This window comes from Erinaceus europaeus, chromosome 10 (assembly GCF_950295315.1).
Source record: "Erinaceus europaeus chromosome 10, mEriEur2.1, whole genome shotgun sequence".
Classification (NCBI taxonomy): domain Eukaryota; kingdom Metazoa; phylum Chordata; class Mammalia; order Eulipotyphla; family Erinaceidae; genus Erinaceus; species Erinaceus europaeus.
Genome location: NC_080171.1, coordinates 27,613,495 through 27,630,847, shown reverse-complemented (window position 1 = coordinate 27,630,847; position 17,353 = coordinate 27,613,495). Strand labels below are relative to the sequence as shown.

Sequence of the window (17,353 nt, the reverse complement as noted above, 5' to 3'; positions counted from 1 at the left end):
CACTACCTGTGAAGCAAGTCCTCTGCAGGTGGGGAGCCAGGGGCCCAAACCAGGATCCTTACTCTCCTTGTGCTTTGCGCCACCTGCACTTAACCTGCTGCGCTACCGCCTGACTCCCAAAAATAAAAGTTTTTTTTTTTTTTTTTTTGGTGGGACTGGGTTGGGTGGTGGTGCACCTAGTTGAGTGCAACTGTACCACACACGAGGACCCAAGCTTGAGCTCCTGGTCCCCACCTGTAGAGTGAAAGCTTCACAAGTGGTGAAGCAGTACTGTAGGTTCTCCTTCCCTCTCAATTTCCCTGTGTCCTATAAAATTAGAAAAGGTTAAAAAAATTTCTAAACAAACAAAAAAATAAAGCTTTTTCTTTCTCTTTAGGAAGAAGGAGGTTCTATGGTCACTCAAGATGCCCACGTTATTTCAAGGGATGATTCTCCTTGGGTCCCACAAACTTACCGCATCTTCCTCTGGGGCCCAGTATCCCTTTTTAAGGTTTGGATCCAAACTCTTGGTCCACCGGTAGATGAGTTGCACTGAGTCCCTCCCTTCCATGTAGTAGGCAACTGGGGACAGAAAGGTCTTGTGGGTGCTGAGATGCCTACTTTTCAGACAGGCCACAGACAGGGATCACTCTAATCATGGAGACTTGAGCAGTGGAACACCTGGGACTACAGAACCCCTATTTCTTCCTTCCATCTCTCACAATGAGAGACAGTAAACTGCCTCAGTAAGGTTCTGCTTTCACATGAGGGGTCTCAGGCTCAGGGGAGCAGGATGCTCCCAGGCCAACAGCCTGTGAGCCACAGTGGGGTCCAACTCACTTTTGCGGTAGGGGATGTGGTCGCCCACACGCATCTCCTGGACCAGCTGGGTGAGTATGCGGTCCTCCTCCTCTGTCCATTCCTTGCGCTTCAGAGCTTTGTTGTGTTGCTGGTATTTCTGCAGGCACTGGAAGGCACTGCGGCTGGTCTTCCCAAAGCCAGAACCAAGGCAAAGTGGGTGTTACTAGGTGTCCCCCTGTGTATGCAGCCACCTTCTGGACACAGTGAGGAACTCAAATCTGTGCACCAACAGTCTACCTCCTTGACCAGACCCCTGGGGACTGGTGGAGAGCACACAGACCCACTGAAGAGGGTGGCAGAACACCAGTCTAGACGGCTACAAACAGGTATGTTCAGAGAGTTCACAATGTTGTAGTGATATGGCACCAAATTCACACCAAATGATGGATAGTTCCACCTGAGTGGTGGAACCCCTGCAGAGCAAGAGTCTCTTTAAATCAACTGCTCGCACTTTTACTCTAATTCTGAAACTCCAAGGTAGCCTCTGTAAAGCCACACCGAGGTTGCCAAAAGCTGTGTGTGTAGCTGGGTCCTGGGTGTAGAGCCTGTGACTATCTCTGGGATCAGTCTATATAGGAGACATGTATCTGTCCCCTCATCCATCAGCTCACAGAAGAGGGACTTCCAAGAACGGTATAGTATTTTTTTTAATTATAACTTATTAAAAAAAATTTTTAATTATTTTTTATTTGATAAAGACAGAGAGAAACTGAAAAAGGGGATAGAAAGACACCTGCAACACTGCTTCACTACTCATGAAGCTTTTCCTCTCTCCCTCTCTATCTCCCCCATCCCCCCAATTTCTCTGTCCTAGCAAGTAAAATAGAAAAAAATAATAAGGCTGCCAGGAACAGTGGATTTGTAGTGTTAGCACCAAGCCCCAGCAATAACTCTGATGGCAAAAAAAAAAAAAAAAGTTAAATTAAAAAAAGTTAAAATTGCCAACAAGGGCAACAAAAGGGAATACGTATTTTAAAAATAATAATAAAATAAAATTTGGGAGTCGAAGGTAGTGCAGGGGGGTAAGCACAGGTGGCGCAAAGTTCAAGGACCCTTGTAAGGATCCCAGTTCGAGTCCCTGGCTCCCCACATGCAGGAGAGTTGCTTCACAGGCAGTGAAGCAGGTCTGCAGGTGTCTATCTTTCTCTCCCCCTCTCTTCTCTATTTCTCTCTGTCCTATCCAACAACAACGACATCAATAATAATAACTACAACAATAAAACAAGGGCAAAAAAGGGAATGTATAAATAAATAAATAAATATTAAGAAAAATAAAAATCAGGGAGTTAGGCAGTAGCGCAGCAAGTTAAGCGCACGTGGCACAAAGTGCAAAGACCGGCATAGGGATCATGGTTCGAGTCCTGGCTCCCCACCTTCAGGGGAGTCACTTCACAAGCGGTAAAGCAGGTGTCTGTCTTTCTCTCCCCCTTTCTGTCTTCCTCTCCTCTCTCCATTTCTCTCTGTCCTATCCAGCAACAATGACACCAATAATAACTACAATAAAACAAGGCAACAAAAGGGAATAAATAATAAAAAAAAAATATATATATATATACATATATTTAAAGGGATGAAATATGCCATAGACTGGGAGAAAAATATTTACTAGAGGCATGTCTGATAAAGGACTGTTATCAAAACATGCATAGATCTCTCAAAGCTCAACAGGTATGGCCTTGAGTATGTGTTCAGTAGCCTTCCTGGCCCAATCTTTTGTTGTTATTGTTTTACCAAAGCACTGCTCAACTCTGGCTTATGGTGTTACTGGAGACTGAACATGGGACCTCAGAGTCTCAGGCATGAAAGCCTCTTTACATAATTATTATGCTGACCCCAGTTCTGAAATCTTACTTTTTTTTTTTTTTTGGCCTCCACGGTTATCATTGGGGGCTCAGTGCCTACACTGCAAATCCACTGCTCCTGGAGGCCTTTTTTTCCACCTTGTTACCCTTATTGTTACTATTGTAGTTGTTATTGGTATTGTTGTTGCTGGACAAGGCAGAGAGAAATTGAGAGAGAGAGACAGAGAGGGAGAGATAGACACCTGAAGTCTTGCTTCACTGCTTGTGAAGCAATCCCCCTGCAGGTGGGGAGCCGAGGGCTCAAACAGGGACCCTCAAGCTAGTCCTTGCACCTCACGCCATGTGCGCTTAACCTACTGTGCTACCACCCGCCTCCCCAGCCTGAACCTTTTTATTCTGTATTTTTGAGAGAGGAAGACAGAAGTACAAAGCACCACTTCACTATCCATGGATTCCTTGGTGCTCCTAGGTGGTATTCTGGATTGCACCTAGGGCCTCACACATGGAATGTGTAAGTTCCCTCTGTTAAATCACTTCCTGGCTTCCAAGGCAACTCTTTAATATGTCAGGGTCTGTCCAAGTCATATAAACACAACTCTTGCAGCATCAGAAAATTCTAGAATAGTACAACTGATAAACTCTACTTAAGAAGCTTGGGGGGGAGGGGGCTGGGGAGACAGCATAATGGTTATGCAAAGCAACTCCCATGCCTGAGGCTCCAAGGTCCCAGCTTCAATCCCCAGGATCACCATAAGCCAGAGCTGAGCAGTGCTCTGGTCTCTCTTCCCTCTCTCTATATTTCTCATTAAATATATATATATATATATATATATATATATATATATATATATATATATATATATATATATATGGGCTTATGGGATGTGAGGGTGATCTGGCTGCGACATCTGTCAGCCCATTGATCGCCAGGGTTGATGAGGCTGAGGCTGATCTGGCTGGCTAGGTGGGTGTCCCCTTCCTCCCTCACCGATCCGTGTGCATCCCTCCTGAAGCTGTGCGCTTGGTTGAAGAGGACGGACTTCCCCAAATAGAGATGGACTGGTCTTCGGTCGAGGGTATATGAGTAGCTGTGCTCCCCTGCTAGAACCTCCAAATAAGCTCTCAAGAAGCTTATGAAGAATACTGTAACAGACCCTCAGAATAGGAAACATATATAAGTTTTTAAACAGTTCTGATTGGCTGGAAGATAGCTCAGTGGTAAAGTATATGTCTTATCATTGAAGTACTTGGTTCAATCCCTGGCACCACACAGGTGCACCATGGACAATATCAAGGGAACTCCTTGGGAGAGTGATGCTTTGGTGTCTTTCTCACTCTAAAAATATAGAATAGAAAACTTAGACCAGGGAGGTGGTGGCTCAGCGGTAACACACATATGCCAGGCCAATTTGACTTCATTTTTTTTGGATCTACACAAATGACTTTGGTAGACATTTAGTTCAGTTTGCTTCAGTCATGTGTTTGGCCATAAAAGTGGCAGACTAAAAAAAGAAAAGAAAAAAAAAAAAGCCAGGTTATGCAAAGAGACTCTCATGCCTGGGGCTCCGAAGTCTCAGGTTCAATCCACTGCACCACCATCAGCCAGAGTTGAGCAGTGCTTTGGTAAAAATAAATAAAATAAACTCCTGAGTATCATGGGGAGGGAGGGAAAGATGAGACAGGAGGAGGATAAGGGATTCAGATGAAGCTCAAGCTGGCCACTGGATGCAAAACATAAGCAAAAACCTCAGGGCTCCAAGTCTCTTCTCCCCCCGCCCCCTAATTTTTATTAGATAGGACAGAGAGAAATTGAGAGAGGACAGGGAGATAGAGGGAAAGATAGGGGCCAGATAGTGCTGCACCTAGTTGAGCACATACGTTACAGTGTATAAGGACCCGGGTTCGAACCTCTGGTCCCCAGCTGCAGGGGGAAAGCTTTGTGAGTGGTAAAGCAGGGCTGTATGTATTTCTGTCTCTCTCCCTCTCCCCTCTTGATTTCTGACTATCTCTATCCAACAAATAAAGATAATAATAAAAGAGAGAGAGAGAGAGAGAGAGAGTGGGAAAGACACACACCTACAGACCTGCTTCACTGCTCTTGAAGTGGACCCCCTGCAGGTGGGGAGTGGGGGCTCAAACCCTGGTCCTTGCACTTGGTTATATGTGCACTTAGCCAGGTGTGCCACCGCCCACCTGAACTCCAAGTTTCTAAGCCTCAACCTGCAGAGGTGTGAGAGGAATTCCTTCTGAGAGCTACATGCAAGCAAGTGTGTCACGGAGCCTGTGGAGCCAAACCGGGCTGGCTTCCTAGTTCTAGAACTGAAGGTGCCCCAGGAGTTTGACCTCACATGCCCTGTCCCAGGTCCTCACCCCCAGTTCTTCAGCGATCTTCTGCCACTCCAGGTGGCCATGCTTGGCTGCAATGGCCTTCAGCTGGTCCACCTCCTGCCTACTCCACTCCTCCTTATTGATGCTGGGATGTTCATAGTTCTGCCAGAACTTCTGAAGCTCCTTGGCGCTGCGGTCCCCTTCAAACTGCGTGAACAGAGAAACCCAGCCTGTAGGGGCTGCTGCTCTGAAAGATGGCAGTTGGACACATGGGGAGAAGAGAGTGGAATCTAGGTTCCAGGTCACCAGGCTCACACAGCCAAAATGTTTGGCTTCATAGGCCACATCACACTGCTGAACATGCATCTGAGTCGAGGGGGCCAGCGCAGATCTAGAGGTCACAACACTAGTGCCCAATGCTGATCGTGTTGACTCCAGCTGCCACCCCAATCATGAGGACAGAGCCATAGTGCCCAGGATGGGCTTGGCCTTGCTTCCCACTTACATTTATATTAGAAATCTTCTCCCAGTCATGGTTGTCCAGCCTGCTCCCCAGCAAGGCTTCCTCAGAGAGCTCGCTGGAGGAAGGGACAAAAGTATGGGGTTTCACCAAGCTCTCAGAGTCCCCTTGGCCCACAGCCTTCCAGGCAAGCCCACTTACTTGATATCCTGGACCTCCTTCTCAGTCTCCCCAGTCTGCTTCTCTAAGATCTGCTTCTCCACCTCACTGGTAACTCTGCTCTGTTTCTGACGTAAGTACTCAAGCCTGCAAAGCAGGCAAAGGCACTATGAGGGTGTGAATATGCACTCAGCATTATAGCAGCAAATCCCAATACCATAATAAGACATGAGGTAGCAGGTGGCCGAGACCTGTCCCTGCCCCCGGTGCGGTGTGATTTAATTACCTGATATACCCCATCATACATACACAAAGCAGGACTCAAAACAGGCCCCATTTTCTTAGGTGGAAACCAGGCCCATTCATTTGCCACACATGTAAGCATGGCTACTTGGCCAATAAAGCTCTTTACGCAATGTTCTCTTTCTTTTCTTTGTTTTCCTTTAATCTTTCTTTAAAAAATATTTTTCTTCATTTATATTTGGATAGAGACAGAGAGAAATCGAGAGGAAGGGGGATATAGAGAGGGAGAGACACTTGCAGCCCTGCTTCACCACTCATGAAGCTGTCCCCCTGCAGGTTGGGACCAGGGGCTTGAACCCAGGTCCTTGCACACTGTGATGTGTGTGCTTAACCAGGTGTGCCATCACCTGGCCCCACAACATTCTCAGAGAGCAGGGCCTCTTCCATTGTAAGCAAGGGCTGAAGTGGAGAGGGACATAGCTGAACCTAATTTAGGCCGATTGTGAACCAGTCAGCCTGGACTTGACCTGCTGTCCAGGACAGTGATTTTCACTTATGGTTTTGTACTCACTTTAGTAGCTTGGGCTGAAGTAAGCGTTGTAGGCGGTCACTAACCACTGACTTTCTAAGCAAGGCTTTTTCCCAGTTCTTCCCTGAGGAGAGACCAGACATGAAAGGTGGCTCGGCTGTGCCTCCTAACAAACTTCTTGTGTGGAACCCTCTCTTAACCCTCCATATCCTCAGCAATGGCATCCACCTGAGGAAGTAGTGGAAGGAAAGCAATCTGTGCTGTGCTGTCAGATAACCCAACACACACACACACACACACACACACACACACACACACACACACGTGCTGAGTCAGGAGGCAGGGGAGCTGAGGTCCCTGTCCAACAAACAGTCCCGCCCAGACAGCCCAGAGCAGGACTCCCAGGACAGAGTATTCAGGCAAATGGATTGAGCTCCAGGGGCAGTGGTCCCAGCCTAACTCTCATGATCCTTAATAGGACAACACTCAATAAGGGACAGGTGGAGGCTGAATGACCAGCCCCTGTGAGCAAGGCCTAAAGGAGCCACAAAAGCCACAGGATAGCTGTCTGAGGATAAATCACATTCCTTGGGGAGGTAGGGGAGAGTCGGGCTATAGTGAAGGCCCCGTGGATACCTGAGCTAAGTGAGCACCGAGGGCTAGGCTTGACACTTACACTTGGTCACTAGGAGCTCTTCAAAGGCTTTGATGCCCTGAGCAGCCTTCTCTCGTGTGTCTTCGTTGGCCGGTGGCCCCTATCAGGGAGCAGAGTGTCACATGGACAGAACTCAGATGTGCTCACCTAAAGGCTTAGGATGTCTTGCTGGTGCCTTTGCTAAGATTCATCACTCTTCCCCTCAGGGATCCTTATGAAGTATGTCATGTGACAAGGCTGCCACTGGCACCAGAGCTGATGTCTTGTTCTGGGACACGGGCCAACTGGCATAGACAGGATTTTGGGCTCCACGGTTCCATGAGGGTCAACCAGGGGAGCCTGCATTCAGCAACATGGGAAATGTATGCCAGCAGCTGGTGATTCTCCCATGCTGCCCGGTCCCCTGTGCCACCGGGGGCCTACCCATGGAGCAAAGGCCAGCCAGCCCTATTTTAGGGAGCAGCTTTCACCACTGGACCCAGAAGGGAGCTTAAAGATCAGAGGATAGTGGTCCGGGAGGTGGTGCAGTAATGAAGCTTTGGACTCTCAAGCATGAGGTCCCCAGTTCGATCCCCAGCAGCACATGTGCCAGAGTGATGTCTGGTTCTTTCTCTCTCCTCCTATCTTTCTCATAAATAAATAAGATCTTTAAAAAAAAAAAAAAGATTAGAGGATATTAGTCTGAAGTAGCCAAGGAAGTTCACAACACCTATAGCAAGTTGTGAGGAAGAATCTCACATCGTCCGCCCCCCAACCAGCGGGTGCTTTCCCTCACTGAGGAGAGCAGGGCCCTACCACTTACCACTCCAGTGACCTTGTCCTTGAAGTAGGGCTTCATGAAATGCCCGACGTACATGTTTGGGGGCAGGCTCTTGCCATCCTTCACTTTGGAGCCTTTGGACCCGGCCAGGTCCCACATGATTTCCTCCTGTGATAGATATGAGGGGCCCATTTGTGGGTCAGGCAGCAGCAGCTCTACTTGTAAAGGAACCAGGCAGCCGGGAGCAGAGTAGGCCCAAAGTACCCGTTGTATGTTTGTGTGTGTATGTGTGTGTCAGGGAGAGTGGTTTTTCAGTGCCAGAGCCCTGTCCTACCTGCTGCTCCCGGTTCTGGGCCAATAGCAGGCTGACCTCGGCCAGCTTCTCTTGGATGACCTCCTGGTAGACCATGTTCAGTTGCAGGCATGTCTCTGGGTCTTCAGAAAGGGCCTTCTCCTTGGCATCATCATCATCATTGCTGGCTTCCTCCCACCTTTCTTCTTCCTGGTGGCAAACAGAAAAAAGTGTAGATGAAGAAATGGGGCACACGTCCTCTCCCCTAGTGTTGTGGCCCCAGGTGGTGTGACAAGCCTTTACGCCCACATCTGACCCCCCCCCCCCCAACACAGAACCAAGAAGTAACCCTGCTGTTGAAGAGAAAACATACAGTGGGTACACGCTTCCTGATTTAAAGCACGGGGAAATTCTATTTCTAGGAATATGTTTTGGGTGGGTGAAGCGTAAGGAAACAAGAAGTTTCCATTTCTATAATAAGCATTTCTACAGAATCTGATCTTTGCAATGAGTTTGTGTCACTTTCATCACTGGCAAATGACTGTGTGTGAGCATGCGTGACACTGCAGTGCTATCAGAACTAAAAACTGCAATGGGGGGTGTGTGTGCGGATGGTAGCACACCTGGTTAAGTGCACATATTATAGTGCACAAGGACCCAGGTTCGAGCCCCTGGTCCCCATCTGCAGGGGGAAAGCTTTGCAAATGGTGACACAGTGCTGCAGGTGTCTATCTCCCTCTCCAACTCCCCCTCCTCTCAATTTCTGGCTGTCTCTAACAAATAAAAATATTTTTAAAAAAAGACTGCAGCTAATTCAAATATCCCTTAGAAAAGTTAGGATTCTGCAGCCTGGCAGGTGATTCATTAAGTATAGCACATGCTTTGCAAGCATGAGGCTCCAGACTAGCTCCCTGGCACCACAGAGAGGTGCTCTCATCATTTATTTTCATAAAAGCAAACAATCTTAAAAGACAATAAAAAGGGAGTCGAGTGGTAGTGCAGTGGGTTAAGCGCACGTGGCGTAAAGCGCAAGGACCATTTATGGATCCCAATTCAAGCCCCCGGCTCCCTGCTTGCAGGGTAGTCACTTCACAAGCAGTGAAGCAGGTCTGCAGGTGTCTCTCCCCCTCTGTCTTCCCATCCTCTTTCCATTTCTCTCTGTCCTATCCAACAATGATGACATCAATAACAACAACAACTACAACAATAAAACAAGGGCAACAAAAGGGAATAAGTAATAGAAAAAGGATGGGGGTAGATAGCATAATGGCTATGCAAAGAGACTGTCATCCCAGAGGCTTCGAAGTCCCAGGTTCAATCTCTCGTACCACCATAAGCCAGAGCTGAGTAATATTCTGGTGGAAAAAAAAAAAAAAGATAGAAAGCAAACAATCTTCAAAATAGACAAAAAACGAAGGCAAGAAGTCAAAAACTACAGAACCATAGTGATTCCAAATAGGGGCATTGCCTATTAAAGATAGAAAGCAATTCTACTGGGAGTTGGGCGGTAACACAGCAGGTTAAGCACACGTGGCGCAAAGCGCAAGGACTGGTGGAAGGATCCCGGTTTGAGCCCCCGGTTTCCCACCTGCAGGGGAGTCGCTTCACAAGCGGTGAAGCAGGTCTGCAGGTGTCTTTCTCTCCCCTCTCTGTCTTCCCCTCCTTTCTCCATTTCTCTCTGTCCCATACAACAATGACGACATCAAAAACAACAATAACTACAATAATAAAACAACAAGGGCAACAAAATGGACTACATAAATCGTTGATATTTTTTTTTAAAAAAAACAAAAGATAAAGAAAGCAATTATACCTCAAAACTCAAAGGAAAACACAGAAAGCAAGCTGTAAAAGCCTTCTAAAAATGACATATAGTTCTAAAATAAAGGGAGGCTAGAGACCAGCATAAATGAGTGAGTCCTCATTGGGAACTGCTGCATGAAATCACACGCCAGAACTGGCTTGTGCTATCCTTACTTTACAAAATTAGGAAACTGGGGCCAGATGGTAGCACATCTGGTTGAGTGCACATGATATAATGCACAAGGTCCCAGGTTCGAGCCCCCAGTCCCCACCTGCATGGGGAAAGCTTTCTGAGTGGTGAAACATTGTTGCAGGTGTCTGTCTTTCACCCTCTCTGTCAGCCCCTACCCTCTCGATTTCTGGCCGTCTCTATGTAATTAATACGTAAAGATAATTTTTTTTTTTTTTAAATTAGGAAACTGAGGAACAGAGGACCCAGGACCACCTTCTAGTGTGATTCTACATGACAGAAATGTGTGTTAGGGGCGAACGGAAAAGTCAGGAGGGGAGCTGGAAGACGGCTCACCTAGTAGTGTGTGGGCCTTAGTATGTGCAGGTCCCAGGTTCAAGGCTCTGAGACCAAGGCAACAAAGGCAGCTCCAGAGGTAGTGAAGTGGTGCTGTGATGCCCGTGTCTGTCTGAAAAGTATGTGTGTATGTACATATGTAAGCATGTATGTATATATACACACACACTCCACTGCTCAGCTCTGGCTGTTGGTAGTGTTGGGGAGTGAACCTAGAACCTCCTGCATGCAAGGCCTATGCGCTACTGCCGTGCACTATCTCCCCAGCCCTCTTTATCTAAACTAGCTCCCTTGGATAATACGGTCCTTTGCCATGTGCACAACCCAGGTTCAAACCCTACTCCAACCACACGGAAGGAAGTTTTGGTGATGTGATCTCTTTGACTGTCTCTGTTTCTCTACCTCTGCTTCTATTTAAAAAAAAAAGGGGGGGGAGAACCTGGGAGATAATATAATGGCTAAGCAAAAAGAAAGCTTCGTACTCCAGGAGGTGGTGCAGTGGATAAAGCGCTTGACTCCCAAGCGTGAAGTCCTGAGTTCAAGCCCCGGCAGCACATGTACCAGAGTGATGACTGGCTCTTTCTCTCTCTATCTTTCTCATCAATAAATAATTAAAAATCTTTAAAAAAAAAGCTTCATTTTTTTGAAATACAGGTTTATTTATGAAAGAGAGATACAAAGAGAAAGATACAGACACACATATACAAACATATACACTCTAGCGCACTGCTCAACTCTGGCTTATAGTGGTGCTGGGGATTGAACTTGGGTCCTCAGAGCCCGGGCATAAAAATCTTTTTACATAATCATTATGCTACCTCCCCTGCCCACAAAGACTTTCATGTCTAGGGTACTGAGGATCCCAGATTACGTAGGGGTAGATAGCATAATGGTTATGCAAAGAGACTCTCATGCCTGAGGCCCTAAAGTTCTGGGTTCAACCCTCCCACCCCATCATAAACCAGAGCTGAGCAGTGCTCTGATAAAAAAAGAAAAAAAAAAATCAAAATTCCAGGTTCAATCCACAGCATCACCAGAGCTGAGCAGTGCTCTGCTATGTATAAGATACAGTGATGGGAGTCGGGTGGTAGCACAGCGGGTTAAACGCATGTGACATAAAGCACCACCTGCAGGGGAGTCGCTACACAAGCGGTGAAGCAGGTCTGCAGGTGTCTGTCTCTCTCTCCCCCTTTCTGTCTTCCCCTCCTCTCTCCATTTCTCTCTGTTCTATCCAACAACAACGACATCAACAATAACTACAATAAAACAAGAGCAACAAAAGGGAATAAATATTAAAAAACCTTAAAAATATATCGTGACAATAACAATGAAATAAAGAAGTAAAATTAACAGTAGTCGAACTGTGTGTGCCTGAGATTTCTCAACATCACATTATACAAATGGCCAGGAGGCCAAAACACCAAACCATTTCTGGGGGCAACTGAAATTTTGATAGTAAATACCGGGACAGTTTCAGCTTTCGTGAAAAACACAAAACATTATTTTTACAACACAAGTCCAGCTGCGGGGGGAGTGTGTTTCAGCCTTCCTTCCCACCTCCCAATGAAGGGTGCCTGCTATGCAAGCACAGCCAGCACAGGTTAGTAGTTACCAAGACTGGAGGGCCAGCAGTGTTGTAGTCCTCGTCGAGCAGCACGTCTGTGGAAACACAAGCACACTGTGTTGGTGGACAGTAATGAGATGCAGGGGGCACTGGGTAACAAAGTAGCTGAGACTGACAAGCCAGAGCAGCTTGCACTCACTTCCCAGGCAGCCACAGACAAGGGAGAGAGGCAGAGACCAGGGAGGCACTGAGGTACTAAAGACCTCAGGGCAAGACCTGAGTTGCGGGGACATTTCCTCCCCCACAGTACTCTGTGGCTGAGCACTGCTCACTGATCAGGCAGCGCTGGTACTGGACCAAGGGTAGAATCAGCCAGAGAGAGGAGATGTGGGCAGGGGAGACAGCATAATGGTTCTACAAAACACTTTCATGCCTGCAGCTCTAAGGTCCTAGGTTCAATACCCAGTACCACTATAAGGCAGAGCTAAGCAGTGCTCTGGTCTCTCTGTATCTTTCTGTCATTAAAAATTAACAAATAGGGGTCAGGTGGTGGCACACTTGCTTTTGCATACATGTTATAATGTGCAAGGACCTGGGTTCAAGCCCCCAGTCCCCACCTGTAGGGCGGTAAAGCTTAGCCAGTGGTAAAGCAGGGCTGTAGGTGTCTCCCTCTCTATCACCCACCTCAATTTCTGGCTGTCTCTATGCAAAAAATAAAGATAAAAAGTAAATAAACAAAATTTTGGTGCATAATGGTTATATAAAATGTTATGTACATGGCTATATAAAAGACTTTCATGAGCAGGGGTAGATAGCATAATGGTTATGCAAAGAAACTCACTCTCATGCCTGAGGCTGGCTCCAAAGTCTCAGGTTCAATCCCCTACACCACCATAAGGTGAACAGTACTCTGGTTTAAAAAAAAAACTTTCATGCCTGAGGTCCCAAGGGCACAGTTAACTCTCTGGAACCACCACGTACTCTGGGGGGGAGGGGGGGGGAGGCGGGAAATAACTAAGAACTGTCCTCAGGCAGGAAGGGTATAGAGAAAGCCAAAATAATCTGGGTTGGGGTGACAGAGATGGCTCATCCTAGGGAGCTCTAGTCAGCCCAGGGAAGAGACAGATAAAGACATGCTGATAATAGGTGAAAGACACTGGTGTGGTGGAGGACTGAGAAGCTGGGTCCCAGAGTTGTAACTAGGGCCCAGCAAGAAGTGGGTAGGCCAGGGGGGCCTGGGGTGCTCAGCCAGAAGGTAGGCCTCCAGAGTTGTGTTGAGGGGACACTCTTGAGCCCAGACAAGTGTGTGGGTTCAGAAGAATAAGAAATCTTGGCTCCAGAGAGAGGGCTATTTGTTTATTAAGAAATCCTGGCTCCAGAGAGAGGGGTATTTGTTTATTTTTAATTTTTTTATTATCTGCATTTATTTGATAGCGACAGCCAGATATTGAGAATAGGGGAAGATAGAGATGAAGAGAGGGGCTGGGGAGACAACATAATGGTTATGCAAAAAGACTTTCATGCTGGAGACTTTAAGGCCCAGGTTCAAGTCCCAGTACCACCATAAGAGAGAGCTGGGCAGTGCTCAGGTCTCTTTCTGTGTAACTCTCTCTCTCTCTCTCTCTCATTAAAATAAATAAAATATTTATAGGGCAGGGATAGACAGCATAATGGTTATGCAAAGAGACTCTCCTCCTCAAGGCTCCAAGGTCCTAGGTTCAATCCCCCATATTCCTAAAAGCCAGAGCTGATCAGTGCTCTGGTAAAAAAAAAAAAAAAAAAAAAAAAAGGACAGGGGTAGATAGCATAGTGATTATAAAAAGACTTTGGGAGTCGGGCAGTAGCACAACAGGTTAAGCGCACGTGGTGCAAAGAGCAAGAACCGGCAGAAGGATCCCGGTTCGAGCCTGTGGCTCCACACCTGCAGGGGAGTCACCTCACAGGTGGTGAAGCGGGTCTGCAGCCATCTATCTTTCTCTCCCCCTCTCTGTCTCCCCCTCCTCTCTCCATTTCTCTCTGTCCTATCCAACAACGACAATGACATCCATAACAACAATAACCACAATAATAAAACAAGACATACAATTTTTTTTTTAATTTTCCCCCTCTCGTATTAGTTAACTAGTGATTTATATGACTACATTTTACTAGGAGTGTACATAAACGCCATTCCCACCACCAAAAGACTGTGACCCATCTTGTATCTCTTGAAGTTTTTCAAAACACAAACTGAATCTTTTCAATATATAGGCTGTGTAACTGATATGCAGACTCTCTCAAAAGCTTAGACCAAGTAGATCAGAAGCAACCAATAGCACAGCTATATACAAGATACTGGGTACTGTACAGCAAACCCTAACAAAAGGACTTTTCAAAGTTAACCCAGTTACCAAACAATGTGATGATAACATTAACTATCGATTGTCTTTTTGAACCCTAAGACAGTAGGAACCTCACATCTCCACTATAGAGCCCCTACTTCCCCCAGTCCTGGAACCCTTGGATAGGGCCCACTTTGCCATATGCCTCTCCCAATCCATATCAAATAATATTGCATCTGCCGATCACAACCTAACCAACACAACGATTGCCACCTCAACATGCTTCACCTCAGACTGTGTCCAGAGACTTCACGTGTGGAATGACAACCCTTCAGCTTCATTACTCGGGTGAGACCTTTCCTTTCACAGTATTCTCTAATTCCATCCCAGGTGGTTCACTTTCTAACAAAGTCCCATAACCTAGATATACACCAGTTTCTGTGTGAGAGAGCATATGTTCACACGTATCCATAAACTACTGCAAAATATATACCTGAAAGCAGAAGTACACTAGAGTTTGCAGTGAGTACCTCCCTAACACTTCCTCTCCACTATTCCAAGCTTTGGGTCCATGATTACTCAACAATTTGTTTGGCTTCGTATGTTAACTCTCTTTTCAGTCACCAGGTTCCAGGTGTCATCAGGATGCTGGCCAGGCTTCCCTGGACTGAAGACCCCACCAATGTGTCCTGGAGCTCAGCTTCCCCAGAGACCCACCCTACTAGGGAAAGAGAGAGGCAGACTGGGAGTATGGACCGACCAGTCAACGCCCATGTTCAGCGGGGAAGCAATTACAGAAGCCAGACCTTCTACCTTCTGCAACCCACAATGACCCTGGGTCCATGCTCCCAGAGGGCTAGAGAATGGGAAAGCTATCGTGGGAGGGGGTGGGAAATGGAGATTGGGTGGTGGGAATTGTATGGAATTGTACCCCTCCTACCCTATGGTTTTGTTAATTAATCCTTTCTTAAATAAAAAATAAAAAAATAATAATAAAACAAGGACAACAAAAGGGAATAAATAAATAAATAAACATGTTTAAAAAAGAAAAGAGACTCTCATGCCTGAGGCTCTGAAGTCCCAGGTTCAATCCCCCCACACAATAAGCCAGAGCTGTGCAGTGCTCTGGTGTTCCTCTCTGCATCTCTCTCAAAAATGAAATAAATAATTTAAAAAAGAGAGAGAGAAAGAGAGAAGAGACACCCGCAAGGCCTGCTTCAACACTTGTGAAGCTTTTGCCCTGCAGCTGGAGGCTGGGGGGCTTGAACCCAGATCCTTGCGCACTGTAACATATACACTCTACCAGGTGCTATTTAATGAGTACAGGGAAGAGCTCCCTGGAGGAGAAAGGCTTCAGTTGTGGTTACTGTCCAGGCAAGAGGTGGATTTTTGAAACCTGGTCCTGAGGAGTGTTACCTGCCCCTACCTCCCAGAGTAGCCCAGTGCAGATGGTAACCACGGGGCAGAGCACTCACACATAGCCAGCAAGTGCAGTGTCTAATAGGAGGGACTGCCAGCTAACTGCCCACTGGAGTTAAGGCAGAGCAGAGGCCAGTTTTGGTGAGGAACAGAGTGCATTGTGGTTGACAGGAGCCCCAGGCCAGCAAACCACATTCCAAGGAGCCTAGGCTGTGAAGGCTTACCTGCATCAGAATCTGAATCTAGACTTGATTCAGACAGCTCCACGCTGATACTTGAGAAGTTGGGATCCAAAATTCTTTCTAGCTCCTTGATCTCCTTTGTTATTTTTTCTCTCTCAGCATCTAAATCCATGACTTCTGCCTGCAACTAAAATATATCAGCTGATATTAGAGAAAGAAAACAAAAGTGTTTGATTGCCTGGACTTTTTAAAAAAAAACTACATGCTGTGGAGAGATAGAGACAGACAGACAGACACTGAGGTTGAGACTGAGAACAAGACAACAGCACTGCTCTGCCAAATGCTCAGGTTCAAACCCAGGGTGCCACAGATGTAAAACATGTCATCTACCAGCCCCCCCCCCCATCCAAAGCCTGGCCCTGGTTGGTCTCTGTCTTCCTAATAACAAGCCATGAATGAGCTGGTCACTCAGAACAAAATCACTAGAAATATGAGGCTCACCGGCTGCAGCCTGCTCTCCTGCCTCCACAGATGGAAACAGGCTCTGGGAGCACTGGAAGCTTCATCAGTGGTGAAGCAGGGCTGCAGGCGCCGTTCTTTTTCTCTCCCTATCTTCCCCTCCCGTCTCAATTTCTCTCTGTAAATACATAAGCCTTGCTGTCTCCTCCTTGGACAACGACAGGGGCTGTGCCCAACTGGAACAGTAGGAAGACAGTCACCAAGCCTCGTCCCAGCACATACTCTGTTTCATCTGAAATGTCTATAAAGCGAACTCAGCTAAGTCACTGGATGTGCAGGACCGGTCATCGCTACGGGCAGGTCCGGGAGGAGCTGCTGCCCAGGGAAGTTGAGTCTTCAGGGAAACGCAGCACCACCGGCAACCCCGGCCGGGCCCCGGGCAAGGTGTCCTCCCCACGTCAGGCGCTGCTCGCCACAGGCCCTCGTGTGCTAACGGTGGGCACCGGGAGCCGGGAGCCCGGCCACCCCGAGGCTGGCGCGCCATCGCAGAGGAGCCTCGCACCTGGTCCTGGGGCTTTCCTCCCGTGGCTGCCCCGCTCCTGCCCTCTCTCCCAGTGTCCACACCCGCAGTTTTCACCCATTCACCCGCCCCCCTCCCCATCACAGGCGTTCTCACAGCGGGCAGCGCCGATGCCGGGTTAGCGAACTCAAGATTTCGGCTGTCGCGCTTCGGAGATGTTGCGGACAGGAAGTCCCGCCCCAGGAGCAGGAAGTCCTGGACCGGCAGAGAGGAAGTCAGGCCTCGCAGCGCAGCCCGGGAACGCAGCACGCCGGGAGAACCGACCGAGGGCGGGCAGTTGCTGCCCTCACGCGGTTGTCTTCCAAAACCAAAGCGCAGCGGCTGTGGGATGGCCTCAGACCGAGTGGTTACCCCATTCCAGAGGCTATAAGAGCGAGTTCTGCTCTCGCTGTGACTCCAGGCAGTCTTTTTATTTTTAATTATATTTTATT

The 17,353-nt window shown here is 47.5% G+C and overlaps 1 protein-coding gene across 1 annotated transcript in view; it reads right to left on the bottom strand.

Moving 5' to 3' along the window:
- SNAPC4 (small nuclear RNA activating complex polypeptide 4) overlaps nt 1-17,096 on the bottom strand; it is a 32,592-nt gene extending 15,496 nt beyond the window's left edge. Inside the window, exons 1-12 of the mRNA XM_060199383.1 lie at nt 17,019-17,096; nt 15,926-16,070; nt 12,010-12,056; nt 8,111-8,278; nt 7,819-7,944; nt 7,038-7,116; nt 6,404-6,485; nt 5,632-5,736; nt 5,476-5,548; nt 5,013-5,177; nt 820-967; nt 455-561 (exon numbers count right to left, since the gene is read on the bottom strand). Of these exons, the coding sequence (XP_060055366.1) occupies nt 455-561; nt 820-967; nt 5,013-5,177; nt 5,476-5,548; nt 5,632-5,736; nt 6,404-6,485; nt 7,038-7,116; nt 7,819-7,944; nt 8,111-8,278; nt 12,010-12,056; nt 15,926-16,055 (1,230 nt within the window). The 5' untranslated portion in view covers nt 16,056-16,070; nt 17,019-17,096. The remainder of the gene's footprint in view (nt 1-454; nt 562-819; nt 968-5,012; nt 5,178-5,475; nt 5,549-5,631; nt 5,737-6,403; nt 6,486-7,037; nt 7,117-7,818; nt 7,945-8,110; nt 8,279-12,009; nt 12,057-15,925; nt 16,071-17,018) is intronic.
- Between the last annotated feature and the right edge of the window lie 257 nt (nt 17,097-17,353).